Source organism: Marmota marmota, unplaced genomic scaffold, assembly GCF_001458135.2.
Source record: "Marmota marmota marmota unplaced genomic scaffold, marMar, whole genome shotgun sequence".
NCBI classification, from domain to species: domain Eukaryota; kingdom Metazoa; phylum Chordata; class Mammalia; order Rodentia; family Sciuridae; genus Marmota; species Marmota marmota.
In genome coordinates this window covers 224,718-246,495 of record NW_026000223.1, presented here as the reverse complement: position 1 = coordinate 246,495, position 21,778 = coordinate 224,718, and the positions used below count along the sequence as shown (strand labels likewise).

Sequence of the window (21,778 nt, the reverse complement as noted above, 5' to 3'; positions counted from 1 at the left end):
TACAATTAGAAGGTTGTTCAGCAAAGCTTGCAATTAGAGTCAAAATTTGTGTTATTCACAAGTCACAGTGGGAATTGATAAACTGGTCCTGCATCAACAGAATTTCTGGTCACTAAATTGTCACCTCTCCTAGATTCAGGACCTCCTCTTCAATGAATAGCAGTGCATTCTGTCATATTTTGTTTCTCCAAAATCTGTTTTGGTAAGTTTACTATTTCTGTTTATATTTTCCTTCCTCAAATGAGTTAACATTCCTTAACAGCTAACAGAGTACGAGGTGCTTTTTTTTTTTAAGGTTGCAATATTGAATAATTTGCACAATGTACTTAAGAAAACTATGCATCAGTGTTCAGAGTAAGCAGCTGAAATTTAAGCTGTAATCTTCAGATCATTTAAGCACCAGGCTCTTATCACTGTGTTTTTTTTTTTTTTTCAGTGTTGGGATCAAACTCAGGCCTTGTACATGCTGGGCCAGTGCTCTACCACTGAGTGCCACGCCTAACCTTACATGGTGATTCAGGAAGTCTATCAGTCTGGGGGTTCTTTGTACCAAGTCCTTACGGTGTCTCATTGTTGCCCCCACATACTAGCAGTAGTTTGGAGAGGCCATTCAAGCAGTTTATCACAGCTTGTTCAGAGAACAGTTTAGAACCACCATAGAATTTCAAAGACAGTTTTGTAATTTCATCAGAGGTTGAGAAGTAAATGGTAGTTATAAAAAATTGGGCATTTATGCAATGTTCTCCTTTTTTCAAAAGTTCTATGTTTAGTTCACTACAGTATGGTTCTCCAACTTGAGTTGTGACTATTCTTACCAAAATCAAATCATTCATATTAGGAACAATTAGGCTAATTTGTACTATTAGTTTCAGAAATTTAAAAACACAGTTTTCCCTATCCATAACTACAATTAAATTTTGAGAACAAAATTTTAAGTCTTTTTATCTTAGTATTATCTTTTTTCCTCTACTGATTCAAAAGGTAAAAAGTGTGTTCTATTAAATGTATATTCTTGGATTATTAAAAAAATATTAAAGAATATTGATTGGTAACAAGAAAAAGGCAAAAAATTTTATACATAAAAATATACAGAAATATGTTTCTAAATTGGTTTTGTAGATTATATGCTGGCTTCTGAAAAGCAAGAGTGTTAATTACAGAAAACCACCCTTAAGGGGCTGGGAGTGTGGCTCGATGACAGAGTACATGCTTAGCAACAGGAGGCCCTGAGTTCAATCCCGAGCATCAGAAACAAAACAAAACAAAACAAAACCAAAATTTGAATTTACAATGAAATTCTCAAAATTTTGTCTACTGTGTAATTAAGCTACATTACAACAAATTAAATAACTAATGATTATTACTATGTCAAAATAATTTCATAAATTTATAAAAATTTCAAAATCTTTTAGTTTTATTGTCCTCAGAAACCCAGGAGTATCACTAAGTAGTCTTTTACTTATCATCTTAGCATTCTTTCTGAATTTATATTCTTTTTTTTTTTTTTTAAAAGACCTTTATTTATTTATATGTGGTGCTGAGGATTGAACCTAGAGTCTCAACAGCCCCAGCCCCTAAAGACATCTTTCCCTGATTACTTTGTTTTGCTGAAAAGAAAAAAAAAAAAAATTTCTTAAAAATAAGGTGAAGTCTAAACTAATTCAATAGCTGCTGGTATTTCATCTGAAACTTCAAACAGCTACAAATCCATAAGAGGAAAAGGTTAAGTAAACACATTAGCTTTAGTGCATCATAAAAATTAAGATAGTTATTTTGGGAAGATTAATGCAAGCCAAACTGATTGAAGCAGACTTACTAAAAATTCTGTCATCAGCAGTTTTATTTATTTAGTTTAGCATATGCTAGAATATAATACATAACCTCATGCCATTTCTTATCATAAGTAGTCTTTTACATAATTAATTTGTGCCTAACATTTTATATAACAAAAGAAAAAATGAATCTGTAAATTATCAGAAAAGACCATAGGTATAGGAAAATAATACATTTTTATATAAATTATAAAGGACAGTTACAATGGAAATCCACTAATTTCCTCTCTTAGTTTTATCAAATAAAGTCAACACACATTATTCTGTGAGCTGCTAAGAATGTACAAACACTGTGGCCCTTTCGAAAGAGAGTAGTCAAAGAGGGAACGTTGTATTGATATACCCTGTTCTCAGTTCTTAACTGGAGTTGAGCTTCCTTTCATAGTCTTCTTTAGGTGGTGATAATTTGGCAAGATTTTCATCAAGAAATCCAGTTGTAGAGTCTGGGGCTAAAAAGATAAGATAATTAAGACTGGTAGAAATCAGAGTCAAGAATATTAGGTAGAAATGATTCCTATTAGGTCAAAGAATGATAGGTAATTTCATTGACTTATTTCTTACCTGTTTGTGTTTTTAAAATATATAATAAAAATATATTGGGGTCTGGGGATGTGGCTCAAGCAGTAGCGTGCTCGCCTGGCATGTTCAGGGCGCTGGGTTCGATCCTCAGCACCACATAAAAATAAAATAAAGATGTTGTGTCCACTGAAAACTAAAAAATAAATATTAAAAAAATTATCTCTCAAAAAAAAAAAATTGGGCTGGGGTTGTGGCTCAGTAGTAGAGTGCTTGCCTAGCATGTGTGAGGCACTGGGTTTGATTTTCAGCACCACATATAAATAAATAAAGTCCACTGACAATTAAAAAAATATTGATTGGTAACAAGAAAAAGGCAAAAGATTTTATATATAAAAATATACAGAAATACGTTTCCAAATTGGTTTTGTAGATTATATCCTGGCTTCTGAAAAGCAAAAGAGTGTTAATTACAGAAAACCACCCTTGTAAAATATTCAAGAGTATATTGCTTTCTACACAGATGAGACACAGTCATCGATCTTTACTATTCAAATGCCAGCAGTGTCCAAACTGAATGTAAAACTCACTTGGGGTACTTGTGAAAAATATGGATTTTTTTTAGGTCTGTGCCTAGAAAGAATCTCTGTTTTTATTAAAGACCTCTATATAATCCTTATGATCAGTGAAATTTCGAAAACAGTGTCATACAACATTAAAAATTAAGCTACAGAATCTTGCTTACTTAATTCTAATTTCCTTTTTCCAACTCCTGCTTCATTTCTGTCTTTAATCATTCTTGTTGTTACATAGAAATAAGAAATTACTGATTTTTTCTTTTTAGTTTATAATAGCAGTTACTTGTAATAATAATAATGCCAAACATTACAAAAATAGAGTAAGAATTAAGAGTTTTAATATTTGATAAAATATGTCTAAGAAGCAGAGGCAAAGCAATAAATGTCTTGAAAATATTTCTTTGTGGGCAGGAAAAGGAGACTAGGTAATTAAAGGAATATATATTGAGTATGTCAAGCAATGATGCTCAAAACTTCAATCTAATGTTTTATATTCAAAGGAAGTCCCAGATGTCTTATATTTTTTATTGTTTATTCTAACATTAAGCTCCAAATATACATTCTTCATTATTCTTTCCTGGTTTATTAAGAAAATATACAAACACACTTGCTTATTCATAAGCTGTTTTTATAATCAAGCTGTATTATGCTAATAAACATAAACAGATCCAGGTTAATTTGGTAGGGCCATTCCTTTGGTAGGGCCTTGAAGATTGATATTTTAGGATTGAATCAATATGGTCTGTGAGGTTTGATGATGTATCTTCAGTGAAAATGCTGAGACCAGGAATAGCAATCTGGATTTTCTTTTTCCTCATAATCAACTTGTCATTGTCATTCGTGTATCAAATACACACACAAACACAGGACAGTAACCTAAATACTCAATGACTGCGCTGCAAATTAATCCAAGTTTCTCAGAAATGTTTCTCTGATGTTTTATTTTATTTATTTGCTTTTTTTTTTTTTGGATGGGATAAAACCCAGGGCCTCATGCGTGTTAAGTATGCACTCAACCAACTGACTAATCATTTGCTTTTTAAATGAACTTGTTGCCCATGAAGACAATTAGCTGGTGTTGGGGAGGGTTAACAGTCCTAGAATGAATTCTTTTTTAAAGAGAGATTGTTCTAGTACCTGTGGTCGCTCAGTTTGCACCCGACGAAGGCAGTCTGCACCATAGATCACTGTATTCTCAGGGATGACTTCAAAAGTATTTAGGTTGCAACAAGCCCCAATGATGCAACCACTTGTCAATATTACATTTCTGCCTACATATGCTGCAGTAAAAACAGAAAAAAATTGCAACTTAGGACATCATATAATTATAACGCTTCTTGTTGTGTTTACAACTCTTTTTTTCTCTGAGATTTAGGTACAAAAATGCAAACTGGCCTTAAGAAAAAAACAACAACAAAAACTAAAGAAAATGTGTCAGTTCAGAGTTTGCATAGATAGCACAGGGGAAGACAGTGCAAAGCATTTAAAACAGAGCTCTGCTGCTGACTATTTTTGTGGCCTTGGGCATGTCACTGGTCTTTGAGCTCAAGTTTATCTATAAAATGTGGAGACTACCCCACTTCATATTGCAATGAGAAAATAAAAGTACTAAGTTCAATAAAATAAAAGCACTAAGTTCAACAAAATAAAAGTACATAGTTCAATGAGAAAATAAAAGTACTAAGCACAGGTTTGACACATAGTAAGCTTATAATAAATCAAGAATGCCAATAATGATAATAATTGGTAATCTAAATTAAAATTATGACCATTAAGTAGGTTAACAAAAAAGTATGATCTGATTTAAAAAAAAGAAGCATTTTTCCCCCCATGCCATTGAGGACCAACAAACCACTGTTCTTAAAGAAGTGTCACTTTTCAGGTTCTTTCTGCACTTTAGTGGGATAAGCTCTTGGAGCTGGTTCCCAGCAGTTCTGGTGACTTGACCCAATTTTGGAGAGTAGATATTTGTTTTTGATTGGCTGGGGGAAAAGTAGTTCTAAAATAAAAGAAACAAACCTGCTTGAGTAACTAACTGATTTTTTTCTATGACTACACTAATCAACTAAAATATCACTACACTAGGGTTTAATAGAATTTTTTTTCAAATCTTTCAATGGAACTTTATGATTTAATCCAATCACAACTTAAAAATACACACCAGCCTTTTAATTTTAATGTATTTAACCACATTATCAAATAACTACATAATTAGATTAGGTTCTTTTGAGGCAAATAATTAGTTTGACAATGACTTAAGTCCAATTCTAAGCATACCACCTTGTCATAGTTTGAACTCCGGTTGTTTCCCAGGACATGACAAAAAGAAAGAAGGTAATAAAACTCTGAACAGAGCTTACCTTTTGATTCAATGACATTGTTATCCCCCATTTTCATGGCTTGGGAATCTGTGAGCCCAGTTAAGTAAATACTATAAATAAGTTCACTCGCGCCCCCCCACCCGTTTTACACAGTATGTCTTTACATTACACTGGAGCACAGAGACATGGGAAAGACTTTGCAGGCTTTCCCTTGTCAAAAATCTTTGCTCAGGGAAACCTGTAATAAAGTTTTTTTAAAAATATTTTTTTAGATGTAGACAGACACAATACCTTTATTTTATTTATTTTTATGTGGTGCTGAGGATCAAACTCAGTGCCTCAAATGTGCCAGGCAAGCATTCTGTCACTGAGCCACAACCCCAGCCCTGTAATAAATAAGTATCTCGAGGTATAAATAAATGAATCCTTTTTTTAAAAGAGTAACATAACCTTGATTTTATATATTTTCACATTCTTTTAAGAAAAGCAAAACTATTCATTACCCAGTCACTGAAATACAGTAGATAGTGTTTTATGTTTTGCTGACACCATGGAAAAGTTTTACTATTTTTTCAGAGTATAAGACAAAGCAAAAGAACTGGTGATACCCTGGGAGAAAAGAAACAATATATATAGAATAAAATATTTTCACCCCTGCCCACCATATTTTTGAATCAGACAACATATTGTCTATTTAAAATAATAGAGAAATCAAACTGACAAAGGTGTGGTTCTTATATCAAGACAGAAGCCAGAATTACTATTTCTGTGTCCACTGCCATTCAGTCATTGCTACTTGACAATAAGTTATAGTTCCAGCAAAAGGACTTTCAAAATGCTGAGCTAAAGATGTATGCTTGTGTGTCCGAAAATGGTATGTGATATTTATTCTACTGAATTAGTCAATAGATCAGGAAATATATATTTTTCTTTTTTCTTGCAGTGCTGAGAATCAAACCTCACACAAGCTAGGCATGCACTCTACCACTGAGCTACAGACAACCCCAACCCCAGAAAAGATTTTTTAATATACTGCAAATATGTCCATACAAAAAGCAAGACAATGTACTCTTAAAAATGTCATTATAGTTTATATTATAAATATATTTGATAGATAAATCCTGATAATTTCTACAGGGGGAGATCTGGGGACCAAAGGACATCTGGGAATGATTTATGGCAGAATAGTAAAGGATACAACAGCCAACTTCAAACACATTGTTGGTGCCAATGATCATAGGTTTGGGTTCTGGATCTTCAGTGTCAGGAGTGATATTATCTGGATGACTATAAAAAGAAGAGATAAATGATAAAACAAACAAACAAACAAAAACCCAGTAACACAATAAGCTGTTTCCTTTTCCTTTAAGAGTTTGGGTTAAGGGCTGGGGATGTGGCTCAAGCAGTAGCGCGCTCGCCTGGCATGCACGGGCTGCTAGGTTCGATCCTCAATACCACATAAAAAAATAAAGACATTGTGTCCACCTAAAACTAAAAAATAAATATATATATAAAATAGTTTGGGTTAATTCTCTCAATTTTACTTGTGTCAAGCTTAAAATATATCACTGTATCAGTTATTTCTTGGTCCAAGTGAATCATTTCTTCTTTATGTTAAAGAAGGCTTGATTTTTTAGTTGATCAGAAATGTATATAGTAAGAGACAGCCTTCCTTTATTTCTTAAACTCAGAATTCAGAGGAGACTGACTCTACTTTTAGCCTGTTAAGTTAGATCATACCTAACCTGAAACTTTTCCATTCTTATTAATCATTCAAGATTGTAAAATATAAACAGATATGCACATAAAATAATTATTTTATGATATTAGTTGAAATATTTGAAGACAAATGCTTGTACTCTTAGAGAGGAGGAAACTGTTTTAACCGGTGTTTATCTCTGACAGTTGAGTAACTGCAGAATATTGCTTTTGTTAACTGACTTACACTGAAGGTGCCAAATGTTTTTTAAAGAGAAACTGCTTAATATACTGAGACTCCCAAATCCTAAAGCAGTCAGACAAATCAGTCTTTTTATCACAGTTAAATATTTTCCCAAGGTCTTTCTTACAAATTCCATACATTGTTGCTATAAATTAGGTATAAGCCAAATTTTCTTGCCAAAATTTTATCTAGAAAGACTTACAAATGCTTATGAAAATTTCATGAATTAGTTCACCGAAGATCACATACATGTTCTAATATTTTATTATTTTTTTATCTTTAAAGTTTAAAAATTGCCTCTAGGATCACAAATTTTTCACCTATAACTCTTGGTATTATTGTGCAGAACATGGGAAAATATACAGTTGATTTAAGCTCAAAAATTTTTGGGCATGAGTAATATTTCAATCAGAACCAAGAAATCCAACCAAAACTCTTCATAGCACCTGGAGGTTGGAGGTGCTCAGGAAGTGTTTGCTTAAGAGAAGGATGACAAGATGATACAGAAGGGGAAGGTCACTGGACCTGGACCCAGAGGTAGAGACTCTAGTCAGCCATCAATCAGTAAGCTCTCACCCTGGGCAAATCTTTTCCTCTACTTGGTTTTTGGGTTCCACATTTACTTGTGTTGAAATAGATCCTTCATGTTTCTCCAGCTCTAAAACAGTGGGCATTCCAAATGTCAGGTATAATTTTTGATTTTTTTTTTTTTTCAGTGCTGGGGATTGAACCCAGCGTGTTAGGCCAGTGCTCTGTGAGGAGTGAGCTACAGCCTAACCCCCAAAATTTATATTGATGAAAACTGTTACAGGTGCTGCTTAATTCACAGTGTCTGTAAGTCTTACGCATTTATGATGAGGGCCTGTTCTTCTATCAGGTTACCTTCACCAATCACTATTGGCCCAGCTTCAGCAATAATTCGTGCTTTGGGGTGAATCACCGTCCTTGGTCCTGTCAAAAAATCATTTGAGAAGAAATTATCAGTGGAGATCATGCTTCCAATAGCGGGGTGGGACGTGACAAAGGGTGGGTGAGGCTATTGGGAGGAACAGGCTATGTACTTTACAAATAATATGTCCTGTTATTAGTTAGTGCCAGATCTCAAGTCAAGGTGAGTGAAAGAGTACAGGCATGAAAGCCAGACAGTTTTGGCTCAACCTCCATTTTGAAGCATCTGTGATCTTAGCCAGGAACAGACAGCAATCTTGCAGGGTTGTTGTATGGGTTAGGTGAGATGATGGTGGAGACAAGGTATGTGCCACATAGGTGGCAATAAAAAGTAATTCCCGAGTTGGGTTATTAGGTCAGTTGGTAGAGCATTTGTCTTGCATATCTGAGGCATTGGGTTCGATCCTCAGCAGCAAGTAAAAGCAAATAAATAAAGGTATCATGTCTGTTGCCAGCTGAAAAAACATTTGAAAAAAAAGATTGTTTGGGTTTTTTTTTTTTTTTTTAAAGTAATTTCCTTTCTTTCTTTCTCTCAAAAAGGTGAGGCTCTCTGCTTATGATGTGGTACTTTTTTGTGCTAGTGCTCCACAGGATTCCTCTTATTACTTACTACAAGATTAAGAGGAAAATATGAGTGGACAGTAGTCAAAAATATATGGGATGTAATCTTAGCTTTGTTATCCTTAATGCAAGCATATCCACTAGAAGGAGGCAAAGCTTCTGTTGTCTGATCTTGGATATGATTTTGACTGGTTAAAGTAGAAAAGGTGAAGGGAGAGAAAAGGAACCACAGATAAATGCTGAGGTCCTAAGACTCTGGTGCATGGAGACCTGAAGTGATGCCTCCAACCTCAAATCTAGGGGAACAAGGAGGGGCCTTATCACATACACTTCAAGAGCAGGACAATGGAGATATTGCACTCCTAACAAGAGACCCTGATTCTGGAATGCTAGCACACTCTCCTTTCTTGGCTTTTATCTACCCACAGGCCTCATGTTCTGGTGATAATCAAACTACTGATGAGAAAACATATCCTTCTCTTAGTCTATCTCCAACACACATCTCACTCATCCCTCAATATCAAGACTACTTCAATGGGTAAACAACTGGATAAGGGGTGACTAACTCTGAAAGTAAGGAAGGGTGGACAGAGGATGCACAGAGGGTGGAAAGGGGGTCAGGAAGGTGACCTTGTCCAGAAAATCCAGTATTTAATTGTTAATTAAAAAAAAAATCATTATCTGTTTGTGGTAGGTAAGATGCAGCACTATATAGTATAGGGAAACACAAATGAACACATGCTGGAGTGGGTGTATAGGCCAGTGGTAGAGTCTATGCTTGGCATGTATGAGGCCCTGGGTTTGGATCCCTAGCACCAAATAAATAAATAAATAAATGAACATATACTATTTTTGCCCCTTTGAACTTGTTATTTTGAAAACTGGGAATGCTTAGCACACTTACAAATGTATTAAACCAAATAAGGATGTGTTTTTGGTGCCCAGAGAATGGGAGGGAGTCTCAGTGCAGCTTATTCTTTTTCCTGACAATGAAGAACTACAGGGATTGATACAGTGGGTGGGGGCCAAGACAGGATGCATGTCCCAAGATGCACTGTCTGGTAAGAAAGCATAAGAGTGGCCTTGATATTTCTCTGTCACCTCTGATTCCCCAAATTTTCAACAGTTAAGTATAAAATTCCCAGTCAAATTCTCCTTCTCAGGATAGAAGATGTGATCCCTGGGAAGTTTCTCAAGTTGATCATGAGTGTGAACCTCTGTGCTTTTCTTCTCTTATAAATACAGCTCCCCTGACATAAGTGCACAGATACAATCTAGACACGTACTTATTTTTTCACATATATTTTAATAAATATAACTATTTTCCAAAACAAACAAACAAAAAACCAAGAAGAGTGATATCGCTTCATATTTCTGCAAATCTTTTTATTCCCCTCTTTTTTATTAGAGCATCATAATTATACATAGTAATTGGGTTCATTTTGACAAAAATCATACATACAAGGAATCTGATTTTGAGTCCCATCCTCTCTTTTCCTCCTCTCCTAATTCCTCCAGTCTCCCTCCTCTACTCTATTAAACTTCCTTTCTTCTACATACATGTAAAAGTGAAATTCCCTGTTATTTTTACATATGAATATAACATAATTTGTTAAATTCATTTATCTTCCCATTTCTCTTTCTCCCTCCCATTCTTTTATGTCCACTCCACTGATCTTCCCTATATCTTTATGATATCTGATCCCCTTATTTATCTATAGAAGAAATAGATTATCATTGCCAAAAATTCAAAATAATGCAAAAAGTGAAAGTTTCTGTCACACTTATTTGATTTCCTAGAGGCAACTATTCTTAAAAAAATTGGGTTATATTATTTCATAATAAATACTGCTATATACTTCAGATCTGTAAGTATATATAAGCTATATCATTCAAAAATTCAAAAATAAATGCAACTTGTAGAAAAACTATGTATTACAAGTGCATTCTTCTCTAAATGGTAATTTTTTTTCATGTAAACATATCTAGGTAGATATTCTTTTTACTGGGTATAAGGTATCTCACATTATATTAATATGCCACAATTTACTTAACTGACTCCTTAATAATGGACACTAAGAGGTTATAAACCTTTGAAGGAAAGATGCTAAATAATGCTGACACAAATACTGGATTCCTTTGAAAGGAGATATTCCTAAGTCTTCCAGATATATGAGCCAATTAAAAGTTGTAGTTTGCACAATACTAGATTTATATTTTACTTCAAAATGTTCCATATTAAAGGGAACCTATTTTAGGTTCTTTGTAATTAAAGCCACAGCCAGCACCCTACCCTTTCTAGAAAATCTGAACTCCAGATTCTATTACTTAAAGGCTATGTGCTTCCTCTCTCAAAGGTCACCCTTCTCATCTATAAAAAAGATGACATCCTACCTCATTGGGTTGCAATGTGAATTGTATGAAAAAAAAATGTTTTAAAAGGAGCTCATAGGATCTGACACATAGTTGTTAAAAATGAGAAGTTCATTGCTATTTGTGGCTTGTGAGAGCTTTTCAAAAAATTGACTTTTCAAAAAAATTTTTTAAAAATTAAATTCAGGTCCAAGAAACAGAAGTGTCTGCTTTCCTCTTCTATTAAGGTATCAAGGTATACTTACTTTTAATCAAGGGGTGAAATTCTGTACCTTATTATAGGATTATAATAAGAACATTTTCTATAAGCAGTTTTAAAGATCTTAGACACGAGGCAGAGATCACCATGGCTATGATAGAAAGCAAATCTTTTGCCCTTGCTAAATAAGTAGCCAGGGGCACTAGACATTTTGATGGCTCTCAAACTATAGCTTTTGACAAGCAGCACTTGTAAGGAGCTACCTCTGGATAGATTAATAAGCCATAGGTACCACGAAGACTTGTGTGTGTCTTTAGAAGTTCCTATAAAGTGCAGTTTTTTGTTTTTTTAGTGGGGAGGTATCAGGGATTGAACTCAGGGGCACACCTATTTTGTATTTTATTTAGAGACAGGGAATGAGTTGCTTAGCTCTTCACTGTTGCTGAGGTTGGCTTTGAACTTGTGATCCTCCTGTTTCAGCCTCCCCAGCAGCTAGAATTACAGGTGTGTGTGCCACTGCACCTGGCCTGAAGGGCATGTCTGAAAACAATTGACATTTAAATTTTTCTTTTTCAAAAATTATGTAATACATGCTCATTATATTAAAAAGTCCAAACAAATAAGCACAAATTAAAAAAAAAATGAGACAAATCCCAGAATATGCCTTTTTCTTTTGTAGTGGTAGGGACTGAACCCAGAGTCTGGAGCATGCTAGGAAAATTTTCTATTGAACTACACCTCCAGCCCCATAAGATGGCTTAAAACAAATACTTTAAAACAAAGCTGTCATTTTAATCAGGTATTTTATTATTTTTATTATTATTAAGTTTTGTAATAGGTAACTGGAAAACTCTTGGTTATAAATCTGAGGGCCCGGAGAGGTAAAGCATAGCAGCAACACGGGTGACCCATGACTTAGACCCCACTGCCTCCTGCTGGCAGCACTGCCAAACTACAGGTCCCGATGTTCAAAGGTTGCAAGAACTGCCCATTAATCCCTAAGTTTTCAATTAGTTAAATTAAATTAATTATTTAGTTCCACAAATGGTATATTTCTTGTTCAATTTAAGTTTTTATAGGTGTTCCACATCTGAGATGATGGGACAAAATGGATTAAGAGGTGAAACTATTAACTTTGTGAGGTGACAGCAAATGAGATTGGCAGTAATAAACTGGACAGTTCCCCTAAACCCTCTTGTAGGTCCTTTTGGGCAAAGACTAGGGAGATTTGAATACGTGTACTTCAGAATATGTGACTGCTAAGATTTTGGTTAGACAGACTTCTTCAAGGAGTCTGCAGCTTCAGTGAATGATGTGGACAATCCACCTTTGTCTCTGTAAGGTTCTGTGCAGCACATTGGGCAGCAGAGAGCTCAGTAATACAAACACAATTATGCAGATATAGTTTACTTCACTCTTTCCTGCATACCATGAGAACTTTTAACTAGAATGGGTCTGAATTCAAACCAAATTTAAAGGTCTTAAGGTTAAAATGTTTTAAAAATAAAAATCTGTCACCATTGAAAGTTTTTTCTTTTTAAGTCTGTTGTGAACCTTCTTGGAACTCTTTCTGGCAGGGAAGTTAGTGTATTTTCTTACTGAATGTGCTGAAATCCTATTTGGCTTATCTCCTTGTTTGGATAAATGTGTCTTGAGTTGGAGCTGCGTTAACTGGTGGATGCATTATTTTTCTAAATGGTTGGCTGGACTTGAGGCAACACAGCCAGAAAGGCATTCCTTGCATCACATTTCCATTTCCCTCATTTGGTAAGGGGCACTTTTCCTGTCTACCTTTGCTACAGAAAGCAATCTCTGTAAATGTTTTCCTATGTCAATAAATAATTTAAAAAGCCCCAAGCTCTCTCTTCAGAAAATTAAACAATTCCCTTGACCTATAAGCTGAAGTACCCATCTGAGCTCCTTTATAAGCAATGATTTCTCAAGTCAAAGCCACGGTTCAGCCATACTGAAAAAGACTCTTACAATAAAAAGGAGGCTTTTGATTAGTATTAAAACTCTGCTGGAGAGAATGAATTAAGTGGGACAAAGTATTCCATTACAAAGAGTTCTGCCTTCATATTATAATGTCCCAACCAAGCCCTGGCCCAACACCAATAGTGTGCCCCTAGTCCTCTAATGGACTAGAGGACTGTGCTTGGAGGTACCTTTCTGAAATATTCTTCAGCTCTCAAAATGAAGATTTACAGGAAATAATTCATGCTGCATGAATCAAGGCAGCTTAATTTAAAACAGGCCTATTTTATCCAAGTTATAATGATCAGGAGAGCTGTTATTTTTCCCAAGGTCTATTTCTGAGCAGCCCCTAGTGAGGGGGTGAGGCATCAGCAGAGATTCAAGTCAAAGGCTCCTGGATAAGAACTGTAATTTCAAGCTTCTGACTAATTTCTCTAATAAACGAAATTACCTGATTTTCTTGGAAAACAGATCAGGTTTAACATTCCACTAACATGAATCATACCAAAAGAAAAAAATTACTTTCTTTCTGAAATATTGTAGAATGGAATAGTTTGTAAAAGTATAAATGACTAGAAAATGGAAAGTGGCACAAAAACATCTTGAAAAATCTTCAAACTGCATTTGAGTTTACTGGTACTTAACCCAGAAAATAGGGTTCATTAAGTACTCAGGTCTCCAATTCTATAAGCACATAAGACATAAGAAAAAGACTTAAATCAGTTATTCTAATAAGTCAAAACACAAAAACAATAAAAGTTCTAAAATAACAAGACTGGTGGGGAGAGCTGTAACCAGATGACTTATCTTTACTCTCTGCCTGGATTTAACTTCATAATTATATCTCATAGGAGGTTTTTAAATCTGATGTTCTTTTAGAAAAATGAATAGCAGCCAAAAAATTAGAGATATTTTATACTAAATATAAGAGTAACAGAAATACCAATTCTGGAATATTTATACAAACACATGTGCATATATATATATATATATATATATATATATATATATAAATATCCATTAGAGATAAGAATTGTGAGGCTTGAGTACAGAAAAATAAAAGAAGGAAACGTATAAAAAATGAGGTAAAAACTGTGGAAGACATAACATTGTGTAATTATATCACTCTTCTGAACTTTTTCTTTAATTTAAAAAAGTGATTTGTTTCTGTGAAATATTTGAGTAAATTTTCTTGTTTTAAAAATTTGGAGGCAGATGTGATGGCACATGCCTGTAATCTCAGCTACTTGGAGGGCAGAGACAGGAGGATTGCAAATTTGGGGACAGTCTTGGCAACTCAGCAAGATCCTGTCTCAAAATAAAAAAATAAAAGGGCTGGGGATGTAGCCCAGTGGTAGAGAATCCTGGGTTCAATTCTAATACAAAAAAAAAAAAAAAAAAAAAAAAAAAAAAAAAAAAAAAAAAAAAAAAAAAAANGTAGAGAATCCTGGGTTCAATTCTAATACAAAAAAAAAAAAAAAAAAAAAAGAAAAAGAAAAAAGAATCAAAATAAAATAAAATATAACATGGGTTTGGAGGTGGAGCTATTTAAAAGGAACTGACTCTCCTATAGTACTTGTGCTTTTGTTTACACACCTCCCTTTTCTCATTCGAGGTGATTCTTGGTAGTCAAACATCACTTCCTGGCCTGTAAGACCAGAGCTCCATGCTGGACAATCAATTGATCAGCCCTAAATTATTTACTTCTAGACTTTTTATATGTAAGAAAAAATCTTTGTGTGCTTAAACTACCATTACATGCAGGTAAATCTTGTCTTGATATACACAATTACAAAGATGAGAAAATGAAAGTTAGTAAGGTTAAGTAACATGTCTGAAATAACCTAGCAGGTAAGGAGTACAGAACAAGCTAACAGATTTGTGGACTCCATGGTGCATGCTCTTAATAAATCACTCTAGAATGCAAATTCCACAGAGGCAGGACTTTTCTCTGTTACGTTCACTGCTCTTTCCCTAGTGCCAACAGTGCTTGGCACATACATCATGGGTACACAACTTCTATGTCTCAAATACATGAATAAATAAACACTGTCTCATTAGTATTTCAGCTAGAAATTTAAACATGGCCTCCACCATATTATATTCTTTTCAAAATATTAAACATAGGAGAAAACACATTGTTTTGTCAATACAATTAGGACACTAATAAAACAGACATAGAAGGTATTATCTAAATGTAAAGCACTAAAATAGATTAATACATCAATTCTTAAGAAACAACATTAATAAACCATTTTCTTACCTATAGTAACATCTCCTCTGATTTCACTTTCTACACATACAACTGCTCCGGGAGCAATCTTCACACTATAGGAAGAAAACGGTAACTTACATCATGGGAAAGACCAAAAATAGAAGCTATGCTGGGCCTGGTGTAGTGAGTGGTGCACCCTATAAATCCCAGAGGCTATGGTGACTGAGGAAGGAGGATACAAAGTTCAAAGCCAGCCTCAGCAACTTAGGCCCTCAGCAACACAGTGAGACCCTGTCTCTAAATAAAATACAAAAAGGGGCTTGGGATGTGGCTCAATGGTTAACACCTCTGGGTTCAATCCCTAGTAACAACAACAACAACAACAACAAAGAAGCTATGCTGGCAGTGTAGTGAAGAAAAGCTTAAAACAATTGATGGAAAAATGGAATGTCAATTGTAAGAGGGCAAGGAATTATAACACATTATAAATTTCTCAAGTGACATATTATCTATCAGGCCAAAATCATATATACTGTTAAAATGTTAAGAAGAAAAAGAGCTTTGATTTTTCCTTTGAATTTAACACCAGCTCTACTTCTAAATAGCAAAAAAGCTGAAAACTACCTAAATATCCATCAATAGTGGACTGGAAAATAAATATGGTACTCTAGGAATTAATGTACAGTTATTAAAATGAATGACCAATTCTTCATGTAAACATTTGGGAATAATTTCCAAGCTACATTGTTAAGTAAAAATAGCAAAGCCAAAAAATGGGCATATGTAATATGCTACTATTTTTGTAAACAGGGAAAATTAGTATGTTTTGATTTACAGTTGTTAGTACTATATAGAAATACATTAATTTTGTACATTGACTTTATATCTTGAGATCTTGCTAAACACATTTTTTATTTTTCAGTGCTAGGGATCAAATCAAGGGCTCTGTACTTGCTATGCAAGCACTCTATCATTAAGCCACACCCCCAACCCCTAAACCCATTTTTGTAGATTGTTTGGAATTTTTTACATAAACAATTACATTGCCTATGAACACACACAATTTCATTTTATTTTATTTTTGGTACTGGGGATCGAACAACTGAGAGACACTTGCTTACTGAGCTGCAACCCCAGAACTATTCTGTATTTTATTTAGAGACAGGGTCTCACTGAGTTGCTTAGTGCCTTGCTTTTGCTGAGGCTGGCTTTGAACTTGTGATCCTCCTGTATCAGCCTCCCCAGCTGCTGGGATTACAGGCATGAGCCACTGTGCCCAGCAGAGTTTTATTTTTTCTGTTCAGATAGCATATTCAGATAGTATGCCTATGATTTCTTCTTCTTGTGTTACTGCTCTGGTTTAGCCTTCCAATACATATTACAAAGAAATCATGAGTGGAGACTTTCTTCCTTGTTCTCAATATTATAAGAAACAGTTCCATAAAGCCACTAAGATCCTAAGATCCTAGAAACTCTAATTTAAGCTATGAACTTTGCATTTTCAATATTAAGTGGGCTGGGGATATAGCTCAGTTGGTAGAATGCTTGCCTCGCATGCATAAGGCCCCTGGGTTCAATCCCAGCAGCAGTAGTACCACCACCACCATGACCAAAACCACCCCCCCCAAAAAAAAATGGTAAGTGAAACAACTGAAGCTTTGTTGACCACAATGTTATTGCATCAATTTATAAATTTTTCAAAAACTTATTTTCTCATTTCAGTAAATATGTTCTGCAACCAGCAAGGACTGGAAACCTAAATTGAAATGTTTTACTAATTTACTTTTTTCTGAACTTCTATTTTCAATATTTATTCATGAAAATGTTTATTTTTAACTTATGGTAGATAACATAAAAATTAGTGGCACTTTCTAGTTATGAGACTTTTTCAATAAAAAAGTGCTGAAAGATTTCATTTTTAAAAAATGGACTTATGTTACTCTTTCAAATGTATGTTCCTCAATGATTATTTGAATACTTACAAACTATCACTGGAATGACAGATAAAATATGAATACTAGTTGTCTTTAGAGAGGTAATTGTGAAATATTGTTAATAATGTTGGAAGGGGGATAAAAATACAGTCATCAACTATGTATTTTCTAACAATAAAAATAAGGTGAAACTACATAAAAACATTAGAATGCTATACTTCCATTTAAATAAACATAAATGTTTATAACAGGGGTTGTCCAAGCTCATTCATGAAATATACTGTCCATTGCAATATTGATGCTACAGAGTTGAGTAGCTGCAAGACTGTGAAATCTCCAAAGCCTAAAATATTTGCTAACTGGTCTTTTACAAAAAAGTAGACTCCTGTTCTACATGAACAACTCATCTCTGTAATTTCACTCCTCTAAAACTTTTATTCCTCCAGTAAAGAAAAGAGATATTATTAAAACAACAACAACAACAACAACAACAACAACAAAGAGCAAGAGAAGAAGCAATAACAGGTAAAGTTACAGATTTCTAGGAGACTGTACAGAAGAAGGAAAGCAGTTAACAGGCTTAACTTAGAGGTACTAGGTTATTTAGGGAAATGTGTATGGAGTCCAGGGGGAGAGCAGTGGAGATGAGAGATAAAGGATATAAAGTAGAGCTGTTGGATACCTCAGCCCTTCTCTACCCCAGTGTGCACAGTCAGATGACCCCTCTCTGAGGTGCTCTGTTCAAGATACCAGACCCAGAGGTAAGTGGGGAATGAATGATGGTCACAGTAAACAGGGAAACCATCAGCTCTACTTGCCCTGTGTGCCTCCCTGACTCTCACAAAGAATTTGAGGCAGTCTGGAGAAACTACCATACATTCTGAATTCTTTAGTGAAAAGGCTGGTTTCCTGGCTGCCTTTTCCTACCCTGAGGCTCATCAGAGGATCCTCTTATGAATATACCAGAGCTACCAGGTATTTAGTCTTCATTTTTTAATAATGTATAGAGAACAAAATATTATCAGACATTTGAGGAATGCTTCCAACTAAAAGAAAAAGAGAAAAACACGGGGGGGGGGGAAGTCTAAGGGAACACAGTCAATTCAGGTAGCAGGTAGTATATCTTAAAAATGAACAAACAAACAAACAACCTTATAATTAATCCAGAGAAATCAGATTGTTTTTGCATTTAAAAATCAAGATAGAAGTCTAAGAAAGAAGAATAAGGGTCTATAAAAGAGTTCCTAGGAATGAAAAATATGACTAAAGTAAGTCAAACATTCACTAGAAGTTAAAATCAAGGGTTGCAGTTTTCCAAATGAACTTTTTAGTAAAGTATGTACTTGTGTGCATCCATTAGTTTGATAAAAAGTACAATCAGTATTAAATAACAGGAAAGTACAATTTTTTTAATGTAAGAAGGCTCAATATTAAATATTAAAACACAATTTTACCTATTTAAAATACACATCTAGGCAAAGACTAGAAAGTAACAAAGGAAAAACCTCTCTTTCCAGGTTGAACATCACTGAAATTAGTAGAAATATCCAAAGTAGGCAGAAAAAAGGGCAGCTGAGGCTGGGAAGCAAAGGAAGGACCACTCATGAACAAATCTGTATAGGAGATTCATACTTGTAAACAAGATGTTCCTAAAGGCTTCTCATTCCCAAGCCAACAACAACCAAACTGTATTTAGATAACTGGTGTTTATAAGATGAAGTAGTGGGAAGAGGGCCTAGGGAGCCTAATCCTGCAGAGATAATCTGGGCCTGAAAGGAGGTGGCAATACTTAGAAGCTGTAGGTATGGCTAGGAAACTGATATGAGACTTGTCAACAAGTACTATAATTAATAAAATCTGGCTTTGAGAAAAAAATAGGAGATGTGTACTTCCCATTCCTTGTTATGACTTATGGACCACAAATTATGTATTTACTTTCTTCTCAGAGCCAGGAAAATATGTTTGACTAAGGAGGGAATGGGGAGAGGGGTGAAGAGTGAAATAAGGAAACCGGTTAACCATTCTGTCCCCTTCCTGGAAGGGATGATTCCAGATGGAGAGAGGGGCTCAAGATAGTTGCTCTGACTCAGTTTTCCATTAGTGCCAGAAAACCAAGCAAAGGTGAGGAGCCAGGGAGCAAGATCAAAGCTTCTAGGTTTCTGATTTGCAGGACTGATGGCACCAACAGAGAAAGTCTATGGGAGAAGGGCACATTTCAAGGTAAAATCAGTCTTAAGTATTTATAGAAAAGGAAGGAGATATTCCCAATAACCACTGAAAATACAGATCTGGACTTATGAGAGAATTCTAAAAATATAGCCCCAAGAATAAAAAAAAGTATGGATTCTCTCTTAAATATGTTTCTTCATCATTTACATTCCAGAATCCCCAATATTCCCTAATATAAATGTAAAGCAATTCTCAAAATATTTTTTAAAATCACACTAATTTCTCTACTGATATGAAGAACTAAAAAAAGAAGCTTTCCCATCACAACACCTATTTTGTAAAGATCTAAGTTAAAAAAAAATGTATACACACACACACACACACATATAAAATAGAAAAAAATGAACAATCCTTGGGTCTATTTCATGAAATGCTTGCAAGATGAGCCAGCTATATCTGATTCCATCATTTTATCTGGCACTGACTTTCTATAAGGAATAATTTAATGAAATTCTTCCAAGTGATCTTTCAGAATTATCCTATGTCCTGTCAAGAATCAATCTGCTGAAATCATAGAAAAAATATAACCTTCATACTGAGATCAAAAAAGAAAGAAAACTTTAGTAGATAGAGCAGAGTAAAAAGAGGAAAATCATCTTTCAACCTTCTCAGATTATAGACAAGGAAACACATTCAGAGATTGGAATTTCTTAAAGCAAAGTTTATTGCTGGGGCATCATTGTCCTGTCATTAGTCATCTCTCTTCTGTTAGTTCAAAGTTGTCTGGAAACATCCTGTCACTCTACATATTTTTTCTGTGATAAACGGATGATGCTATTCTTGAACATATCACCATTCATAAATGCCACTTTTCTGATACTTTTCATTTGACGTGTTTTTTTTTTTTTGTGTTAAAATGCAATGGTACTAAGCCCTGTTCAAATAACATTAGCTTCTACAAAATTTCTCTTCTTTTAGGCCCTTATTTCTCACTGAAGTTTTTCATTCCCTCAATCCCTTCTCATTATTTAAATAGTGTCTCAAGTGGGGGTAGAAGAAACTCATACATGATCTGTCTTTAGATTTATGTCCTAAGAAGAGATCATAAGTAGTGTTTATGTCGCCATCTGCATGCTTCTTCGCGACGTACTTAACAAACAAATTAAAACGTTGACCCCGCTGGACCTCGGAGTAATGGGGTGCAGCGGGAAGAAGGCAGTTCCGAGGGGAGGGCAGGCATGCAGACTTATTAGAAGTCAATAATACTTTCCTCTTCACCTTATGCTACGAATATACGGTATATAATATTTATAGTAATGCTTTTCTTTAGTTTGTGAAAAAAATTACAGATTACCCTCTAAGTGGAACAAAAGCCTAAATTTCAACTTATGGCACCAAAACCAATATCGGTTTTGCCAGAGTCAGCAGAGGGCGCTCAACACAGTTGCTTTCGGAAATGCTTTTACGTAGGCATTTCTCTAATCCAAGCTGTTTCTAGGTGGAATACCAAGAGTCCCTAGCGAAGAAGCAACCACAGTTCCTCTCCCCCACGTTGACAGGGAGCTCCTACACGCCTGGCAGAACCAGTCACAGACCTGGCCCAAGTACGGCCCCCTTTCTGACGCGCAACCTCGAATCAGTGTACACCTCCGCTCCCATCCTGAAGACCCAAAGGTTACTAGGGTGTGGCCAGCACTGGCGCCGGCGTCTTGCAACAAAGTCCAGCAAAAGGCCTTACGCGCACTGGCAACAAGAGTATGGGAGAAATAAAGGCGGTTTCACCCAGCGTCCGGGGAAGAGGCCGGGATCCTTCTGCGCAGGCGTGCTGCGGCAGAGGGCGTGAGAGAAGCAAGAACCAAAACGGCCGCGATACCAAATATGTATCCCTTCTCCGCCCTCTCTACCCCTACTGGGTCACCTCCTCTCAGCGGAAGCCAGGTCTTAGGTTTAGGTACCAATCAGCCCAAGCGCGCAGGATGAGACACCACCTCAGTCCCCAACACTGGCGACCAGAAATAGGTTCCCCCCGTGCGGAAAGTTGAGAACAATCTTTCCTCAAGCAGCAGACGCACCTCTTTTGAGTCTTCTCCGCCATTGTACGGGCCTGATCTACAGCTGGAGCTGAGATCAACACCACAGACTGGATAAAGCGACGATCTCTACAAGCGATTGGACAGCCTGACAGGATTGGGATGGGGCGGAGCCGCTGGGCCTGC

General features: G+C 35.5%; 1 protein-coding gene across 2 annotated transcripts; it reads right to left on the bottom strand.

The window, feature by feature from the left end:
• Positions 1 to 1,822: 1,822 nt before the first annotated feature.
• On the bottom strand, positions 1,823 to 21,778 carry Dctn6 (dynactin subunit 6). Of its 2 annotated transcripts, XM_015501233.2 has the most exons (7): positions 21,635 to 21,778; positions 15,508 to 15,572; positions 8,035 to 8,140; positions 6,446 to 6,534; positions 5,287 to 5,334; positions 4,064 to 4,206; positions 1,823 to 2,281 (listed from the first exon to the last, which is right to left on the bottom strand). In XM_015501233.2, the coding sequence occupies exons 1-7, from the start codon at positions 21,655 to 21,657 to the stop codon at positions 2,183 to 2,185; spliced, it is 573 nt and encodes a 190-aa protein (XP_015356719.1). In that variant the 5' UTR covers positions 21,658 to 21,778; the 3' UTR covers positions 1,823 to 2,182. The 2 variants fall into 2 exon arrangements, with proteins under 2 accessions (XP_015356719.1, XP_048648663.1); XM_048792706.1 differs by lacking the exon at positions 15,508 to 15,572 and having other exon boundaries at positions 21,635 to 21,653.